Source organism: Elephas maximus, chromosome 22 (assembly GCF_024166365.1).
Source record: "Elephas maximus indicus isolate mEleMax1 chromosome 22, mEleMax1 primary haplotype, whole genome shotgun sequence".
In the NCBI taxonomy this organism is placed as follows: domain Eukaryota; kingdom Metazoa; phylum Chordata; class Mammalia; order Proboscidea; family Elephantidae; genus Elephas; species Elephas maximus.
The window spans coordinates 30,598,285-30,619,322 of NC_064840.1; the positions used below are offsets into that span (position 1 = coordinate 30,598,285).

Here is a 21,038-nt window from a genome sequence, read left to right on the forward strand (position 1 = left end):
ACTATCTACTTCCAAAACTTTCTCGTCACCCCAAATAGAAACCCTGTACACATTAAGCTGTCTTGGGGGAAGTACAGCCAGAATCCTCCTTCGAAGGAAGGATGGAGAGACTTCGTCTCACATACTTTGGACACGTTATCAGGAGGGACCAGTCCCTGGAGAAGGACATCATGCTTGGTAAAGTAGAGGGTCAGCAAAAAAGAGGAAGACCCTGAATGAGATGGATTGGCACAGTGGCTACAACAATGGGCTCAAGCATAACAACAATTGTGAGGATGGCACAAGACTGGGCAGTGTTTCGTTCTGTTGTACAAAGGGTGGCTATGAGTCGGAACAGACTTGATGGTACCTAATAACAACAACACACATTAAGCCGCAACTCCTCATTATCGTCATCCATCACCCTGTGATTTATTTTTGCCTCGAAAGTGAAACCATTTAATAATTTTAAATAAGAGCTTGTTCCAGTCAGCTGGCTGGCAGAATTATGCCTGAAACAAGCTTCGTTTACTTATTTGAGACCCACTGCTGTCAAATGCAAGCTAGCAAGTGGCTTCACCTCTCTGAACCTCAGTTCCCTCAGCTGTAAAATGGGGCTAAACCCAAACCAAACCAAATCCGTTGCCATTGAGTCGATTCTAACTCATGGCGACCCCGTGTGTTACAGAGTAGAACTGCTCCAGAGGGTTTTCTGGGCTGTCATCTTTACCAAAGCAAATCGCCAGACATTTCTTCCTCGGTACCGCTCAGTGGGTTCAAACTGCCACTTAGTAGTCAAGTGCAAACCGTTGTCCAATAAGCAAATGTAGGTGAAGCGTTTAGGAACCTGTATCTCACGTAGTGTTTAGTGACTGCTGGTAGCTATCATGGGTTTTGACTATTGTCATTGTAGTCGCTACCCCACATCAGGAAGCTGGTGGGGTCAGAACATTCTGGATGAACGATCTCCAGATAGAGGAATTACATCATGGGACAAAGTTCCTCAGACTGATAGCTGTCCTTGCCGATTTTCTGCGGAGAGACACTCACTCAGCCCCAGTCCCCAGGCCCTTAGGTGCTGTCATTTGAATTTATTTCAGCAGCTGTTGGAAAGGCTCATTTACTTTCATGGAGTCAGCGGCAGCGGCTTAATCTATATAGACTGCAACAGTTTGCGACTGGCATCAACAAATGTTCCTGTTGTGTAACATTGATTACCAGCCAGCACGCATCCCAGACGATGGGTGTGCTGGGATAGGAGCAGGCTGGGCATCACGGAAGAGAGGAGGCTGTGGAGGTGGATGACGTAAGAGCAAGTCAAGGTCATTCAGGGACCAAGCAGGTTTCCTGGTCCAAGGTGGGAAGCAGAAAGGTTTGGGAGTGAGATCTGGGCTCAAATTCTGCCTTTGACACTTACTAGCTGGGTGAGCCTGGACAAGTCAATTAACCTGTCCGAAGCTCAGCAGCCCTCTTTTGTACAATAGAGATATTCTATCCGTCCACCAGATTTAGATCAGGTGTAGACCTGCTCAAATGCTCTGCCTTTTACGCTCACTGTTGCTTTCGTCAAGTGATTGATGTTGGCCATCTTTGCAGATTGTAGAGTGAGAAGAGTGTGACAGGGCAGATTGAGTGTAGGTGAGGGGTCAGAACACCCAGCTTCTGAGGCTCAGCAGTGGTTCAATGCAAAGAGCTTGGCCCAAGAGTTGGGGGACCTGGGTGGTGGTCCAATCTTGCCCACTACTCACTATCATAACTTTGTGTGGGTTTCCTCTTCTGATCCATCAACTACACAGCCAGACCAGATAAGGTCTAAGGTTCCTTTCAGTTCTGAGGTTGTTGGCTTTTGATATGACCAGGTAATTGATAATTATTTTTGGAGGGCAGCTTGTTCATCCTTCTAAATAAGGGCAAAGTGACGGGTTTGATGGACACTGTTTTGTTGGGCCCCGTGGTTACATTAGTTTCAGCCAGCGCCCTCATAAACATGTGCCGTTGAACATGGGGGGAAGAAGAGAGAGAGGGAGAGAGGAGAGACAGGATAGGGGAGAGGGGAGAGAGAAAAAGGGAGAGAGAGGGAGAGGAAAGAGAAAGTGAGAGAGGGAGAAGGAGAGGGAGAGAGAGAGAGAGAGAAGGACTGAAAAACAAGCTATGCCATCTTCACCAAAGAACAGTGGCAAAAGGATTACAAGTGACACACAGCACGTCAATGCACCACGGCCATAAAATAGTGATTCTTACAATGTTTTATTTTTGAAGCTTTATTGAGTGCTGAATAAATGCCAAGCATGTGCTAAGCGCTTTGCCTCTGTTGCACCATTTAATTCTTACTCAACCCTTTGTTGTTGTTTGTTGTTAGGCACCATCAAGTCCATTTTCGACCCATAGCCACCCTATTAGGTAGTATATCTTTTTTCCTATTTTAAGGATGTTAAGTAACTTTCCAAGGTCACACAGTAAAACTGGCTTTTGAACCTAGGTTGTCTTGACCCCAAAGACCACACTACTATCTATCTTAAGAAATATAAGGAATTATTATCACTTGGTATCCTCTTAAGAAGCCCTGGGGGTGCAACGGTTAAAGCGCCCGGCTGCTAACCAAAAGGTTGGCTATATGAACCCAGTCAACAGCTCTGCCGGAGAAAGACCTGACGGCCTGCTCGCATAAAGATTACAGCCTAGAAAACCCTGTGGGGCAGTTATACCCTGTCACGTGGGGTCTCTATAAGTTGAAAATTGACTCGATGGTACCCAACAACTCTCTCCTCCTCCTTAGCTTCTTTCATATTAATTTCTTTCTCTCTCGCTTCTTCATTTTTTTTGTGTTTCAGGGTGGGTGGGCTTTGTTGTTTTTCCCAAAAAATCCATTGCCGTCGAGTCAATTCCAACTCCTAGCGACCTATAGGACAGAGTAGAACTGCCCCATAGGGTTTCCCAGGAGGATTCAAACTATCGACCTTTTGGTTAGCAGCCGACCTCATAACTACTATGCCACCAGGGTTTTTCAAGCCTCCCAAATAATAAATCCTCGTGTCCTTTGTAAAAATACAAAGTATTGACCTACATGCCAGACCCAACGAATCAATCTCTAGGGGTAGACTAGGGAAGCTGTAGATTTAAAAGCCCCCTGGGTGATTCTAGGTCCCTGGGTGTTGCAAGTGGCTTGCTAATCTGAAGACTGCTAATCTAAAGGTAGCAGTTTGAACTCACCCACAGTGGCACCACGGAAAAAAGGCCTGGCCACCTGATTCTGTAAAGATTACAGCCAAGAAAACTCTATGGAGCAGTTCTACTCTAACACATGAGGTCGCTATGAGTCAGAATAGACTAGACATCAACAGATTTCCAGTGATTCTTAGGAGCAGGGTTGCCAAGGAAGCGCAGGAACATTTTATTGCATCTGAGTTTCTACATGTTCGTTAGCTTTGCCTTCTAGTTGTCTGTAGTTGCAGGTGACAAGAAACAGGTGTATGGGTTTGCGTAGCAGGTATAACTCTTACCAAGGCATGTGACCTTCCCTGGTGATCCCAGCCCTCAATACCCAAATACAGCCTACAAGAGCAGAAGGAAACAGGAGAGAAAGGATGCTGCAATAGAGCGTCCTCTCCACAGACCCTGCTTCCACCCCTCTGGGAGCTATAAAGCATTTCAGTAAGTAAATCTAACTGAGCTAAGGGTCAGCCTTTTTCACCGAGAAGCTGGCTTGCAAAGAGTGTTGAGTATCCACCATGTAATTTCACCTCCCTGCCCACAGTATCTCCTATTCCTTGGAGCACGCACATATGTGGATCTTGGTGGCTCCAAACGTAAGGCCATGTTCAAGACAGAAGAGTGAGGGTCTGTGATCTGCAATGGATGCAACCTGCAGGCCTCCAGCTTGGCAAGGACGTTGCACAGATGAGCACACCATGCAAAACCCAGCCCCTCTGGGGACTGGTCAAAATTGGATCCCAGGGCCTCAGAGATCCTGCAACTTAATAACTTGCTCTAATAGACTGTTTTTACCCTGGAGCCCCAATGGCTACTGAGTTAAATTAACTCCTCTTTCTCAGAAAACCAACCACAGCGGTCGGTCTCATTTGGCTAGTCCTTTCTCATGCGCATCAGTGCCCCATTCAAATGCTGTCAATCAATCAACACAACTGTTGCGTGGCTACTGTCCCTCCTCTGCTCAACACTCTGCACAAAATTCAGTGCTCTAAGATACAGCCCCCCACTCTGAAAGAGTTAAGGAGCCCTGGTGGCACAATAGGAACCCTGATGGCACAGTGGTTAAAGCACTCAGCTTCTAACCGAAAGGTCAGCAGTTCAAACCCATCCAGTGGCTCCAAGGGAGAAAGATGTGGCAGTCTGCTTCTGTAAAGGTCATAACCTTGGAAACTCTATAAGGCAGTTCCACTCTGTCCTATACGGTCATTATGAGTTGAAATTGACTCAGTGGCAAAGGATTTGGTTTTTTTGGTTTGGTGGCCCAACAGTTAAGTGTTCAGCTGCTAGCTGAAAGGCTGGTGATTCAAACTCACTTAGCATCTCCACGGGAGAAAGACCTCACAATAACGCTTCCCTTCCGTAAAGATTACGCCTAGAAAACCCCATAGGGCAGTTCTACTCTGTCACATGGGGTGGCTGGGAGTTGAAAATCAACTTGACAGCACCTAACAACACCTCAAAGAGTTAGCAAGGCGAGCATGCACCGATAACAAAATACAGAGACCAAACAGAAGAGACGGTGCTTTAATGAAGTACATACGGACATGGCCCTTCTCTCTAGGGACAGAGCCAAGCCACAGAAAAGGCCATCGGGCGTTTGTCCTGTTGGAGAGGGAATTTCTCTCTTCCTCACTTGCTCTTCCTTTTTTTTTTTTTCCCTAACTTTGATGGGGAGATGGAAGATTAGACTGGGAAAGTGGAAAAAGCACAAGTTGCAAAGCTAAGAGTTTGTATTTTAATTGTCCCAGAAGCAGGGGACTAGCTAGGACAGGCAGGAAATCCAAAGCACTAGCAGGCACAAAGCCATGGAAATGAAGGAACCAGAGCTGGCAGACCCTTCTGCTACAACGGTCCGTGAAAAGAGCTACAGTAGATATAACTTCTGTGGTATGTTTGAAAACCACTAGAAACTACCAACTGGAACAAGCTGTAACACTTACCATTTAGTCGCTTCGGAGTCCGTTCCAACTCATGGCAACCCCATGTGTACCGAATAGAACTGCTCCATAGGTTTTTCAAGGCTGTGACCTTTCAGAAGCAGACCGCCAGGCCTTTCTTCCGAGGTACCTCTGGGTGGGTTTGAACCACCACCGTTTAGGCTAGCAGTCGAGTGCTTAAAGGTTTGCGCCAACCAAGGCTGCCAATTGCAATGTAGAGAGTCATGTTTTGACTTGAAGAAATGGCATCTGGTTGCCTCTGGATGGTGGGACTGCCGACGGTGCATTTTCTTCCTTCACTTTTCTAGTTTGCCAAAGTCTATATATTAAGCATTGACTGCTTTTTAAAATGAAAATTGCTGAGTTTAAGTGCTGGCTTTTGCACTTGCGAAGGTCCCTGGATGGCATAAACAGTTTGCACTCGGCTACTAATTGAAAGGTTGGTGGTTCAAATCTACCTAGTGGCACCATGGAAGAAAGGTCTGGCGATCTGCTACAGTAAAGATCACAGCCAAGAAAACCCTATGGAGCCCAGTTCTGCTCTGTTACACTTGGGGCCACCATGAGTTGTAATCAAGCTGATGGATTTTTTTTTGTTTGTTTCAGCACTTAGCATCTGAGAGGCCCAGGAAGGCAGACACAATTACAATCGCAGGTGAACGTCATTCACTGAGTCATTGAACCTCTTTGGAATGTAATTTCCTGGTGGGGGATGCTGATAATTCCTCCCTCCCAGGGCTGTTCACAGTGCTGTACCTTTAGGAGGCAGGATTGGTGGGCGGATCAATTGAGATAGATTTGCTACAAGGTACTATAACAATGTTAGTCACTCTTCTAGTCATCACCATTAATGCATGACTCAGTGGCTTCTCATCCCTTGAGGCTCCACAGTAAGGACTCGCCCAGCCTGCCTTGAGGTTGTTTGTTTCGCTCCAGCAAGGACAAAACCCAAAAGTAAATACCACATCTTAAAGATTAAAGGTTCTTAGAGATCATGGTCACAAACTACCCCATAGGGAAACTATCTACTACCCCCCCCCAACTCTGGGTCCCTGGTGACGCAGTGCTTAAGCGCTTGGTTGCTAACCAAAAGTTTGACAGTTGACTCCACCAGGTGCTCCTTGGAAACCCTATGGGGTAGCTCTACTCTGTCCTATAGGATCGCTATGAATCAAAATCGACTCAGTGGCAGTGGGTTTGGTTTTTGGTTTTCCCCAACTCTACGGGAGGGTGTTGCTTCTCTCTAGCTTTGTCCACACTGTACTTCTAAAAAAAAAAAAAAAATTTTTTTTTTTTTTAAATAAGCCTATGGCCGTCGGGTCAATTCCGACCTGCAGTAACCCTACAGGACAGAACAGAACTACCCCATAGGGTTTCCAAGGCTCTGAATTTTTACAGAAGCAGGCTCCCACATCTTTCTCCCACAGAGTGGCAGGTGGTTTCGAACTGCTGATCTTTTGGTTAGCAGACAAATGCTTAACTGCTGAGCCAGCAGGGCTCCCAGGGCTCTCAACTAGCCCATCTAAATTGGAATGTGGGCCAGTCAGACTAAGGCACAGCGTGTTGCTGGAAAGCTCCCTGGTGATTCTGAGGTGCTGTCTGTCCCTTCTGCAGCTGCTGCTTCCTACCTGAAGCTGTGCCCACGGTCGGTCCTGACCTCTCACCTGCCCCACCACACTTGGACTCAAAACCAACCAGGGAGCCATAAGCCCATCCCATGTTGGCCAGAGTCCACGGAACAGGCCAGGGCAGTGGTCGGTGGCAAAGGAGGGCTAGGAAGAGAGTATGGATGTAATGGCCCAAGAGCAAAAGAGGACCCATTTAAACAGCAGTAGGTTTCTAGATAAATGGCTGTTTGGTTGTGTCCCAAAGCAGAGAAACATTTATGGCCATTGTCAGCGACTGTTGTTGTTAGCTACCATTGAGTCAGCTTCTAGCTCATGGCGACCCCATGAACAAGGGAACAGAAATACTACCTGGTCCTGAACCATCCCCATAATCGGTTTCCGATAAGACCTTCGTAATCCGTGGGATTTTCACTGGCTGATTTTCAAAAATAGATCACCAGGCCTTTCTTCCTAGTCTGTCTTAGCCTGGGAGCTCCACTGAAATCTGTTTAGCATCATAGCAACATGGCGAGCCCCCACTTAAGCCAGTCCCAAGGTATTCACAATACAAAGTGTTATTTGAGGAGCCAAATTCTAGAAACAACTTTCATGCCCATCTATATGTGACAAGTTAAATGATTGCAGAAAACACATAGCGGAATACAGACAGTGTTTAAAGGGATGAGATAAAGTTGCTGGTGAATAACATAGAGAATAATTTGGCAATAATTCTCAAAATTCCAAGTACATCTCTCCTTGGACTCAGCCATTCCCCAATAAAAAACTCATTCCTACTGCATTGATGCTTGCTCATTGCAACCTTATAGCACAGAGTAGAACTGCCCCAAGGGGTTTTCAAGGCTGTAAACTTTCCAGAAGCAGACTGCCACATCTTTCTCCTGCAGAGCAGCTGGTGGGTTTGACCTGCCAACCTTTTGGTTAGGAGCCGAGTGCTGTAATCGCTGTGCTACCAGGGCTCCTTTTCAGGCAGTCCATCTCTGGGAATTTATCACGCTGAGATGTTTGCAAAATGATGAACACACCAGGTTAAGCAGCGCAGCGCTGTTTGTAGGAGCAAAAGGCTGGAGAGAAACCCAGTGTCCGCCAGTAAGTTGCAGTCAGTGATGGAAAATCCCACCCGCTTGCTGAGCGGCTCTAAGACGACGGAGCACTCTCTGGGCTGTGATGGAGAGAAGCCAAAGTTCAAACGCGAGGTGCTGCTTGTTGTGTGGTGTTTGCTACCTTTTGTGTAGAAATAGAGAGATAAAATAAGACTATATGTATTTGCATTTGCTTATAGGTGCATAAAAGGGGCCCTGGTGGTGCAATGGTTAAGCACTCAGCTGCTAACCAAAAGGCTGGTGGTTCGAACTTATGCAGCAGCTCCATGGAAGAAAGACCTGGGGATCTGTTCCCTTAAAGATAATAGGCTAGAAAACCCTACAGGGCAGTTCTACTCTGTCACATGGGGTTATTATGAGTCAAAAATCGACTTGATGGCACCCAACAACAACAACATATGTGTGCATAAAGAAACCTTGAATGGAGACACAAGAAACTAATTATGCAGGTTATAGAGAAGGCGTTGTTGTTGTTAGGTGCCATCGAATCTGTTCCAACTCATAGCGACCCTTTGTACAACAGAACAAAACACTGCCCAGTTCTGCGCCATCCTCACAATCGTTGCTATGTTTTAGCCCATTGTTGCAGCCACTGTGTCTATCCATCTTGTTAAGTGTCTTCCTCTTTTATGATGACCCTCTACTTTACCAAGCATGATGTCCTTCTCCAAGGACTGGTCCATCCTGATAACATGTCCAAAGTACATGAGACGAAGTATCGCCATTCTGGGTTTCAAGGAGCGCTCTGGCTGTATTTCTTCCAAGATAGATTTGTTCGTTCTTCTGGCAACCCATGGTGTATTCAATATTCTTCGCAGGCAGCATAACTGAAAGGCATCAATTCTTCTTTGGTCTTCCTTATTCACTGTCCAGCTTTCACATGCATGTGAGGCGACTGAAAATACCATGGCTTGGGTCAGGTTCACCTTAGTTGTCAAAGAGACATCATCTTTGCTTTTCAACACTTTAAAGAGAAAGTGGGAGATTAGAAATAGGAGGATGGGGAATAGAGGTGTGACAGAGGCTTTTCACAGCAGCTGCTGGGTTGGTGATTCAGTGGTAGAATTCTTACCTTCCATGTGAGAGACCCAGGTTCGGTTCCTGGCCCATGCACCTCAGCCACTGACACCGCCCATCTGTGAGTGGGGACTTGCGTGTTTCTGTGATGATTTCAGATTTAAGTGGAGCTTCCAGACTAAGATGGACTAGGAAGGAAGTCCAGGGTAATGGAAAAGTTCTAGAACTATCATTGCAGTTAGGGGCCATCGAGTTGGCTCTGACTTATAGTGACCCTACACATAATAGAACAAAATGTAGCCCAGTCCTGTGCCGTCTGCACAATCATTGCTATGTTTGAGCTCATTTTTGTAGCCACTGTGTCAATGCATGTCATTGATGGCTTCCCTCATTTTCTCTGGCCCTCTACCAACAATGATATCCTTTTCTAGCGACTGGTCTTTCTCCAACATCATTATAGAAAGGCATTGGTTCTTCTTCTACCTTTTTCATTATCCAGCTTTTGCATGCAAATGAGGCAACCGAAAGGACTATGGCTTGGGTCAGACACACCTTCATAGACACCTAAGCAAAAAACAAAACCAAACCTGTTGCCGTTGAGTCAATTTCGACTCTTAGTGACCCTAGAGGACAGAGTAGAACTGCCCCATAGGGTCTCCAAGAAGTGCCTAGTGGATTCCAACTGCCGACTTTTTGGTTAGCAGCTGTAGCTCTTAACCACTATGCCACCAAGGTTTAGACATATAGTAGGCCCCCTAATTAAATATCTATTTAAAGAATTATGACTATGTCTGCAGTGCTGGTTGAGAACAAGACTCATGCATTAGACAAAGTCGACCCCTTAAATGAGAGATTACAGACTAATAGATGGTTTGCACTACTAGTTATCATAAAAGCAAATCCTTGACAAGCTTAATCCTAGACAAACATGCTTTGGTTTAAGATATCACAACTGGAGAGTCATTCCAGGGAGAAAACAAATCTACTTGTTCTAAGTTTGTTCTTGTTGGGTGCTGTCGAGTCAATTTTGACTCCTAACAACCCCATGTGACAGAGTAGAACTGTCCCTTAGGGTTTCTTAGGCTGTAATCTTTACAGGAAAGAGCCCTGGTGACACAGTGGTTAAGCACTCAGCTGCTAACCCAAAGCCAAAGGCGGGTGGTTTGAACCCACCGGCTGCTCAGTGGGAGGACGATGTGGCAGTCTGCTTCCATGAAGATTTACAGATTGTCCTACAGGGTCGCTATGAGTCTGAATCGACTTGACGGCAATGAGTTTGGTTTTTTGGTTTGGTAATCTTTATGGAAGCGGATTGTCAGGTCTTTTCTCCTGCAGGGCTGCTGGTGGGTTCGAATCGCCAACCTTTCAGTTAGCAGCCGAGCACTTAACCATTGCACCACCAAAAGACAATTTCATCACGGTACTGGCAGAGAGCTGGAGGCAGCCCATCCTCACAAATCACTGGGTTTGCTTTGGCAACCGGAGGACAAGCAGAAGCTCAATCGGTGAATTTGCTAGTTGGTTTCTTCATTTTTTCTGGCACTGTCCAACATGCCATGGACATATGGATGAAGGGCAATTTTGTATCACTCAAAACAGCACACTACAATGCACATTTGAGCTGACTCAGATCCCTCCAAGGCCACTGCAAGGACCCAGGGCTGCAAGAGACTGGCAGCAGGTGTTAAGTGGGCAAGCTTGTGCAAGCAAGAAAAGGCCGTTTCAGGGTTTCAGCTACAGGAGTAATTATCCGATAATTGTTGTCTGTGAGCTGGCATCTCCCCCACAAATGGGCTGCCTTTGTAATTCATGTTGAGTTCAGAAAGCCTTGAACATTCTTTTATGTCCAGTTACGTCTCGAGGGGCGGCTGGGCAGTGCATCCATCTTCCCTGTGAATGAGCCCAGATAGCTATTGGTACAGGGGTGCGATCTTGCCCTTGTATCTTTAACAATCTGACTAACTGTGGCTGACACTGGTGCCAACTGATTAGCATTTAGACACTCCTCTCCCTTCCCACCTCTGTCTCCATTCCCACCCACCCTCACTCTATTCAAACCTGATGCTGCGACTTTGTGATTTCTTGCTGGTAGCGATGGGGAGAGGAACAGAGTGTGATTTATTTGTCTGCACAAAAATTAGCCAGTAATTGAGGGGAGGCTGGGAGGCACAGACACAAGACAGCTCAGAAGAGGCAACCCAGGATGGGGAATCTATCTAGATTCAATTACCTATATACTCTTATGTTGTTGTTGTTGTCAGGTGCCATCGAGTCAGTTCTGACTCCTAGTGACCCCATGTACGACACAATGAAACACTGCCTGATCCTGTGCCATTCTCACAATCATTGCTGTTTGAGGCCATTGTTGCAGCCACTGTGTCAAACCATCTCGTTGACAGTCTTCCTCTTTTTCCCTGACCCTCTCCTTTACCAAGTATGATGTCCTCCTCCAAGGAGTGGTCCCTCCTGATAACAAGCCCAAAGTGCCTGAGGCGAAGTCTCACCATCCTCACTTCTAAGGAGCATTCTGGCTTTACTTCCAAGACAGATTTGTTCGATCTTTTGGCAGTCCATGTTATATTCAATATTCTTCACCAGCACCATAATTCAAAGGCATCAACTCTTCTTCAGTCTTCCTTATTCATTGTCCAGCTTTCACATGCATATGAGGCATTTGGAAATACCGTGGCTTGGGTCAGGTGCACCTTAGTCCTCAAAGTGGCATCTTTGCTTTTAAATACTTTAAAGAGATCTTTTGCAGCAGATTTGCCCAATGCAATACGTCGTTTGATTTCTTGACTACTGCTTTGATGATGAACCCAAGTATAACGAAATTGTTAACAACATCAATATTTTCTGTTTATCATGATGTGGCTTATTGGTCCAGTTGTGAGGATTTTCGCTTTCTTTATGTTGAAGTATAACCCATACTAAAGGCTGTGGTCTTTAGTATGGGTTATACTTCTACATAAAGAAAATGATTTTCATCAGTAAGTGCTTCAAGTCGTCTTCACCTTCAGCAAACAAGGTTGTGTCATCTGCATAATGAAGGTTGTTAATGAGTCTTCCTCCAATCCTGCTGCCATATTCTTCTTCATATAGTCCAGCTTCTCAGATTATGTGCTCAGCATACAGAATGAATAAGTATGGTGGAAGAATATAACCCTGACACACACCTTTCCTGCTATTAAACCACACAGTATTCCCTTGTTCTATTTGAATGACTGCCTCTTAGTCTATGTACAGGTTCTGCATGAGCACAATTAAGTGTTCTGGAATTCCCATTCTTAGCAATGTAATACATAATATGTTATGATCCACAATCAAATGCCTTTGCAAAGTCAGTAAAACACAGGTAAACATCTTTCTGGTATTCTCTGCTTCCAGCCAAGATCGATCAGACACCAGCAATGATATCCCTCGTTCCATGTCCTCTTCTGACAGACAAATATAATACTTGGGAATGAAGCCAGACAGTTGGCGAGTGAGTTTAAGGCATCACGAGTAAGTTAGTAGTACTTCTCACGTGTTTGCTCAGATTCACAGACAACGATAAAGAACAGATCAGCGTCTCAGAATGCTAGTTGTAAGGATGAGTTCAGAGGTGAAGATTCAGGAAATCAGAAGACCTGTGTCGAGCCCTGGCTTCACCAAAAAATTGCTATGTGACCTAGAGCAAATTTCATCTCTCTGAACCTTGGTTTTCTGCTTTGTAAAGTTAGGAAAATGTCTCCAGGTGCCACAAACAGTTTGTGGTCAACTGCTAACCTGAAGGTTGGTGGTTTGAACCCACCAAGCAGCACCACAGAAGAAAGGCCTGGCGATCTGCTTCTATAAAGATTACAGCCAAGAAAACCCTATGGAGCAGTTCTACTCTGCAACATACGGGGCGGTCATGAATCAGAATCAATTCAATGGCAACTAACAAAGTTAGGACAGTGATCTTTGACTGGTCAGTCTCCGAGAAAAAAAATTGGGGCCAGGGAGGGTCAGGTGTGTGATTGCATTTTCAGATGTTCAAAGCAGTTTTGCGAACGCAAGGTTTGCTTTGTTCCACTTAAGAGCAAAGGATAGTTTTCTGGCATAACATGAACAGGGGCTTTATTTGCTGTGGACATGGAGGACATTCCCACAGCTTTAACTGAGGGTGCTGGAATGTTTTTTCCCCCTCTGAGAAGTAGCTATTTTTACCCTCATTTTAATGATGAGAAAACCAAGGCTCAGAGAGCAGTCTCATAGTTGGCCAGCGGCCAAGCCAGGATTTGAGCCCAGGGCTGCCTGACCCCCAAGCCCCTGCCCCAGGGAGGTGAGGGGATGGGCTATATTTGCCCATTTCTCTCCTCCAGCTGGCTCCTGAACCCTGGCCTGGCTTCTTCCGGAGTGAAGTGCTACTTACTACAAACTAATTAACACAGGAGCTGCTCTAAGAGGCCCCCAAAGACCCCACAGGGCAGGACCCCTGTGGATTAAAAAGGACACTTGGAAAGCCCACAGGGTAGTAGAGAACCAGTTGCTGTATGAGGACTGAACTACAGAGAAAAGAAGGGGGACCAACTTCTACAAAGGCAGAACCCAAAGATACCTCAGAGCTGGGGAAGCTGGCCTAATAACCCCATATTACAGATAGGCAAACTGAGGCCTGTGATGTAAAGGAAAAAGCTCTGGGTTAGGACAAGCAGGATGTCTCATTAACTTACTCTCTGGCCTTTGATAAGCCCATTCTCACCTTTGGGCCTCTATTTTATAATGGAATCATTTCTTCAAATAAAACCTTAAGAGGAATGATGGTATATAATCAGTCAGAAATGAAACCACATGGATTGTATCAGGAGTGGGGATAGGAGTCTAATAGATGCCCCCAAGTTTTCTCCTTACCTGAATCTCCTTTATTGATGATGATGATGGTGATGACGATGATGGAAAAGATGATGAAGGTGGCTGATGGTGATAAGTGCCTACTACATGCCAGGTCCTAGAGTAAATGCTTTTACATGGATCACATCATTTATTCCTCTCAATGTCCCTGGGAGTTAGGGAATATCGTTACCCCCACTTTACAGATGAGGAAGCTGAGGCTCATGGAAGTTTAGTCACTTGCTCAAAGCAACATAGCTAGTAAGTGGTGGGGATGGGATTTGGACATAATTTGAAAAGCACTGGACAAGAGGGTCTCTAATATCCTTTCCAGATCTGATGTCATGTGGATAGGTTATTCTAAGAGGCAATTTCTCATTTGGGGCTGTGGCTGGGAGTTCTGGAGGCACTTTTTTCACTTATCCCCACCTCTCTTCTCCTCTCTCATGTAACTTTGTTCATGCCAAGTCCATACCTGCCACCTTCTAAGTCAACTCCAAGGGGAGTCTGGGTCCCAAACAGAAGTAAATGTCCTGTACCATGTTATTCCATGCCATGCCATTCCACCCTATCCCATTCCATCCAATCCCATTCTACTCCATCCCTTCTATCCCGTTCTATCTAACCCCATTCTATTCCATTCTACCTCAGCCCACCCAATCCCACCCAATCAATTCTATTCCATCCCACCTTGTCCCAACCCATCCCATCCCATTCCATTCCACTCACTCCACCCCACTCCAACCACCCCACCCCACCTACCCATCTCATTCCATCCCATCCTATCTTATTCCATTCAATCCCACCACACCCTACCCTCTCTCCCCACCTGATCCTATCTCACCCCATCTCATTCCAAAATCATGTATTTAGCACCCACTCTGTCCTTTTTTTTTTTTTTCTGTGCTTGGGTGCAGGGGTGCACAACACACCATCTCCACCCTCATCCTCCATAGTCAAAGGTCTTCCAGGCAGATGAGCCCCAGTGCATTCTGGGCAGTGGGTGGGCATCACCTCATGCAAAGCCTCAGGTCCTGCCGTGCCCTGCCTTCTGGTTCTTGATGTCTGCCTCTTGGAGTCCATCCAGCCTCTCCCCAGAGCCTAATGAACTCTCTCAGCCAACAAGAACAATGCCTCGGATGTGTGTGGGCCTGAGCCCTAGGCAGTACACAGAGCCTCCCTTCACTTTCTGGGCCTGTGGGGTGGGCAGGTGGTGGGGGTGGGGTCTGGGGAAGCGCTGGAGGGGGTGGATTTGATGGTCCTCAGAGGCACCATTGTCAGACTCTCAACCCAGCAGGGGCTACACAGAGAGCCTCAGTGCCCTGGCCCCCACCTGGCCCCCTTCATGGGCATGGTGCCCACACATGGTGGCATTTGGCCACCTCCCTGGAAGGAGGGAGGATGCTCTTTTGTTCACTCAGTGGCCACTCCCACCAGGCTTGGCCCATCACATGGGGCTCGTGGCACAGACAGAGAAAAAGAGAGACAGAGATCGAGAGACAGAGAAGGAAAGACGCTGGCCTCCCTAGCTCAGGAACAATCTCTGTTCTTCACCTACAATAATAATAATGATTTTTGTAGCAGAATGACAATAATAGCTACCACCCTTTGAACCTTGTAATGTCCTGTGTTTTCCATGCATTGTCTCATTTAATCCTTAGAACTAACCTATGATGTAAGGACTGTTACTTTACCCATTTTGCAGATGGGGAAACTGAGGCTCAGAGAGGGAAATTCACTCATCCAAGAACACGCATAGAGGGGTTAGTGGAGCTAGGATTCAAATCCAGGTCTACCTGACATATGAGCCCCTTAACCAATAGCTCTACTCCATTTCAAATGCTGGTCAAACCACTTTAAATACATGAACTCACTTAATCTCTCCATCTGCAATCCAATCCTTCATTCATTCCTCCAGACCCTCATATAGTCATTCAACAAACAGCCACTGAGAACCCAGGCCAGGGTGCTAGGCACTGTGCTAAGCACTGTGGAAGAAGGTATAAAGTATGCTGGAAGCTGTCCCTGTTTGTAGACGGAGAGAGGTGAAAGGGAGATGAGGTAACTCCAGCACCCGTAATTTTCCCACCAGGCAATGCTGCATCTCCAAGGCACTCACATGTGCTGAGGCTGTGGAATCAGGAGCAAAGGGTGCCCTGAGGTGCCTTTCACCTCTGCCAAGACAGTCCTGGGTTTTCCACTTGGCATAAGATAACCAGCTGCAGCCTGTCCCAGTGAGGAAAGTATTGGATGAGAACTCAGGTCTCCAGTGAGGTACCCAGTGACGCCAGTCATACAGACCAGGTTTAAAGTCTCTTGGTCCTAAACATATCTTCTAAAGTCTTTCATAAACTTTTGAAGTGTGACACTCATAAAGGTGCTTAAGTGGTACAAACGGTTTGCAATTGACTACCAACCTAAAAGTTGGCAGTTCAAATCCACCCAACAGTACCATGGAAGAAAGGCCTGGCAATCTGCTTCCATTAAAATTATAGCTGAGAAAACCTTATGGAGCAGCTCTACTCTGTAATACATGGGCTTGCCATGAGTTGGAATTGATTCCATAGCAACTAACTGCAACTACATACACATAGAAAAGTCCACTCACTTGTAAGGAGGGTACAGCTCAGTGATGAACTTTCTCCAACTGGACACACCTAGGATAACTACCAATCAGATCAAGAAGCAAACACTGCCAATGCATACTGCTCCTTCTGGTCATTCCCTCCAAGGGTAACCCCTATTTTTCCTTCTATTGCTGAGGCTTAGTTTTGCCTGCTCATGAATTCATTGGATAATTATATAATAAATTCTCTTTCGTATCTACTTCTTTCACTCCACTTTGTTTCACTCAACATGGAGTTTTGTGGAGGGGTAGTCCATTCCTTTTTTATTGCTGCATAGTATTCCATTTTATACCACAATTTATTTTCTTATTCTGCTGATGATTGCCCTGAGTCAGAATTGATTCAATGGCAATGAGTTTGGTTTGCTTTTTGGCTTCTACTGTTGACGGCATTGGAGTTGCTTCCAGATTTTGGCTATTGTGAATAGTACAACTGTGAACATTCTATTACATGTTTTTTGGTGCACATGTATACCCATTTCTATTGGGCATAGTTCCAACAGTACTCTTAGGTTAGTAGTCAAGGTCACAGGGTAGGGCATGTTTGTCTTTAAGAGATACTGTTGAAGATTCAGTAAAAATCCAATTTCAATGAAAAAAATCTATCCAGCTGCTTTCCTAGGGTGCAGTAACTAACAGACTTACAGAAACCTAATATCGTTTATATAAATATGAAGTAATAATTACTATTTTTATTGCTGCTTCATGGCTCCTATCCTTCAAGAATTTGGGAAGGAAGGCATATGCTAAGCACCAAATGAATGATTTGGATAAAAATCCAAGTGAACATCCAAATAGGCCAATCAGACATTATTCCAGTATCAATTTCCATTTTCCAAGGATCAGCCAACCTCACTTCAGCCTATTTTGGTATCTGGGTCATTAGTGGACATCTCATTACATACTTGAATGGGAATCGCTTCTCAAAGCTCCCTCTTTAACTATGCATGAAATGAATCTAGGGGGCTGGACTCGCCTGTAATGAGGTTTCAAGATGGCTGCCCACTTGCAGAGAGTGATAAGGAAAGGCGGCAGGGAATCCGGGCAGGGGGACAATTGTAAGTGTCCCAGGGGACACTAAGAAGAGTTTTTCCGTGGGAACCAGTCTTAAGCAACTAGTTTTTTTAGCTGGAGTAGATATACCCCACACACCCCATCCAGATCTCTTCTTGGATGAGGAAGGGGAAATCCTGTGATGGTCCCGAATGAAAATCTCCAAGAAGTCTGAATCCATTTCCTCTCTCTGCAGGGCATGGAAGACATCCATAGCTTCTATTCTACGGACTTGCCTCTTACTGTTTTGTCACCACGTTTTTGCCTATGCTGTTTCCTTCGCCAAGAGTACTTAACTCGCTGAACATACAGGAGCGCACATGCACACACATATGCACACACGCACACACACATACACCTCTCATAACCATCAGCATCAACATCTGTTCCCAAAATCTCTAATGATTCTGTTATTACAACTCCTGCTTTTTTTTTTTTTTTTTAAGAGATGCAAAGGAATTCTTATTTTATATTTGGGGAAATGGAGGCCCGGGAAGGGAAAGTTACTTGTCCAGTGTTACTCAGGAACAAATGAAGATGACAACAACTACAACAATAATATCTGAATAAAAATAATTGAGCCCTTACTGGGGTCCCTGGGTGGCACAAAAGGTTAACACACTCAGCTGCTCACAAAAAGGTTGCAGGTTCGAGTTCACCTAAAGGCATCTTGGAAAAAAAGCCTGGCGATCTACTTCCAAAAACTCAGGCATTGAAAACCCTACAGGGCACAGCTCTACTCTGACCCATGTGTGGGCACCATGAGTCAGAATCAACTCAATGGCAACGGGTTTCCAACTGGTTTCTGTGCCAAGGATGGAGCTAAGTACTACACCATGCATTGTCTTATTTAATCCTTAAAATTGTCTTCTGTGTCAGGTTCTATTTTTTTCTCCTCATTTTATAGGTAAGGAAACAAACAGGTTGAGAAAAATGGGATGATTATCTCAAAGCTTCTAAGATCAGACTTAGCACTGTCCCCAGGCCTGTCAACTCCAGGGCAAGTGCCTGTGGCCACTTCTTATGTCTTTCATCCTTTGACTCCTTCCCCATTGATCTTCTTTCTGACACCATCCTTCTCATCCCTTTTTGGTAGCTTCTCGTCCCTCTTTTTCTTGTCCTCTACCCTTGTGCACTAGACTTGCAACATGAGAATGACAACTCATGGGCCACAGCTGGAATGACATTGGTGGACGAGATAATACACTATTGATCTTCCCACAGTTGACTCTATTCCTTGGAGCCGAGTGGAAAGGAGATGAATGCAAAACCCTGCCAGACAGAAAAACAGCATCTGTAAGGCAGCTTCTGTGACAGGCAGGATAACACGCTTTATTAGCCTCATGACAAGACAATGTTTTACCATAATTTCTGATCAGAGACTGGGCGATGTTAGCAGCAAACTATGTTTGGGAGGCAGTCACGCTGCGTAAGCAGCAAATGAAAAATGAAGTCCATGGTGGGTGCTGGCGGGTCAGAGATGGGTGTTAACAAAGTTAACAAAGGGACACAGAAAATGCAGTGGATTCTTGGATCCCCAAACAACGAGGCCGAGACTCCAATGCTGATTCTGGGACAGTGTCAGCGTTGCCTTTTCCTCCCCATGTGTCGTGTCTATGCATCTATTTAAGTTCCTAATCCTCTGTGTCATAGTCCTGGGTATCCCTAGTGCAGGGCCTGGGGGGCTCAGGCCTTCCCTCAGACCAGTGTTTCTCAAAAGACCTCTTGCAGATTGCTGAGCCTCATCCCAGCCCCACTGAATTAGAATTTCTGGGGCTGGGGCCCAGAGGTCTGCATATTTGCCAAGTACGCAAGGTAAGTCATGTGCCCACTGGTGTGGGAGGTCTGGGCATGGAGAAAATTATATCCCATAATACCCCCACAATCACACCAGTACTGTTGCATCGAGCTGCAAAATAGCTAATTATATAATGTTTTCATAGCCCCTTTTTATGTGCACAGTCACATCTGTTGCCCTATTTGATCCCAGAACAACCTTGTGGAAGAGATATTATTCTTCCCATTTTACAGATGAGAAAACTGAGGCTCAGAAAGGTAAAGGACTGTGCCAAAACTCTCACATCCAGTAAGCAATCCAGTCAGCAAGTGTTCCCTGTTGTTGTTGTTGTTAGGTGCCATCAAGTCGGTTCCGACTCATAGCGACCCTATGCACAACAGAACAAAACACTGCCCAGTCCTGTGCCATCCTTACAATCGTTATGTTTGAGCTCATTGTTGCAGCCACAGTGTAAATCCACCTCGTTGAGGGTCTTCCTCTTTTCTGCCGACCCTGTACTTTGCTAAGCATGATATCCTCCTCCAGGGACTGATCCCTCCTGACAACACGTCCAAAGTATGTAAGACACAGTCTTGCCATCCTTGCTTCTAAGGAGCATTCTGGTTGTACTTCTTCCAAGACAGATTTGTTCATTCTTTTGGCAGTCCATGGTAGATTCAATATTATTCGCCAATACCACAATTTAAAGGCGTCAATTCTTCTTCAGTCTTCCTTATTCATTGTCCAGCTTTCGCATATGATACAAATGAAAATACCATGGTTTGGGTCAGGCGCACCTTAGTCTTCAAGGTGACATCTTTGCTCTTCAACACTTTAAAGAGGTCCTTTGCAGCAGCTGATAAAAATCTTCTATTTCTTCATCTTTGGCCTTAGTGGTTGATGTGTAAATTTGAATAATAGTTGTATTAACTGGTCTTCCTTGGAGGTGTATGGATATTATCCTATCACTGGTAGCGCTGTACTTCAGGATAGATCTTTAAATGTTCTTTTTGACGATGAATGCAACACCATTCCTCTCCAGGTTGTCATTCCTGGCATAGTAGACTATACCAATACCAGTCCATTTCAGCTCACTAATGCCTAGGATATCGATGTTTATGCATTCCATTTCATTTTTGACGATTTCCAATTTTCCTAGATTCATATAAAAAAAATTTTTATACTTCGTACATTCCAGATTCCGATTTTTAATGGATGTTTGCAGCTGTTTCTTCTCACTTTGAGTCGCACCACATCAGCAAATGAAGGTCCCGAAAGCTTTACTCCATCCATGTCATTAAGGTCGACTCTACTTTGAGGAGGCAGCTCTTCCCCAGTGATCTTTTGAGTGCCTTCCAACCTGGGGGGCTCATCTTCCAGCACTGTATCAGACAATGTTCCGCTGCTATTCATACGGTTTTCACTGGCTAAGTCTTTTCAGAAATAGACTGCCAGGTCCTTTTTCCTAGTGTTCCCTAACCCTCCTCAAATGCGTCCTGATTTCTAGACCGTTCCCTATGGATTCTCAAGTTGGGGGGGTGGATTTTGCCTCTGGGGGTATTTGGCAATGTCTGGAGACATTTTTGATTGTCACAACTGGGGTGGGAGTGTTACTGGTATCTAGTGGGTAGAGGCTAAGGATGCTACTAAACATCCTACAAAGCACAGACAGTGCCCCTTCCACACAACAAAGAAGTATCAGGCTCGAACGTCCATGGCGCTGAGATTGAGAAACGCTGGCAGTGGTGGTTCAGTGTTCTCACCTTCCATACAGAAGACTCTGGTTTGATTCCCTGCCAGTGCACCTCGTGTGCAGCTACCACTCAGCTATCAGTGCAGGCTTGTGTGTTACCGTGA

General features: G+C 45.5%; 1 protein-coding gene across 1 annotated transcript in view; it reads right to left on the minus strand.

Moving 5' to 3' along the window:
* SEZ6L (seizure related 6 homolog like) overlaps positions 1-6,845 on the minus strand; it is a 112,611-nt gene extending 105,766 nt beyond the window's left edge. The window contains exon 1 of the mRNA XM_049865474.1: positions 6,791-6,845. Coding sequence (XP_049721431.1) covers positions 6,791-6,845 — 55 coding nt within the window. The remainder of the gene's footprint in view (positions 1-6,790) is intronic.
* Positions 6,846-21,038: the final 14,193 nt, after the last annotated feature.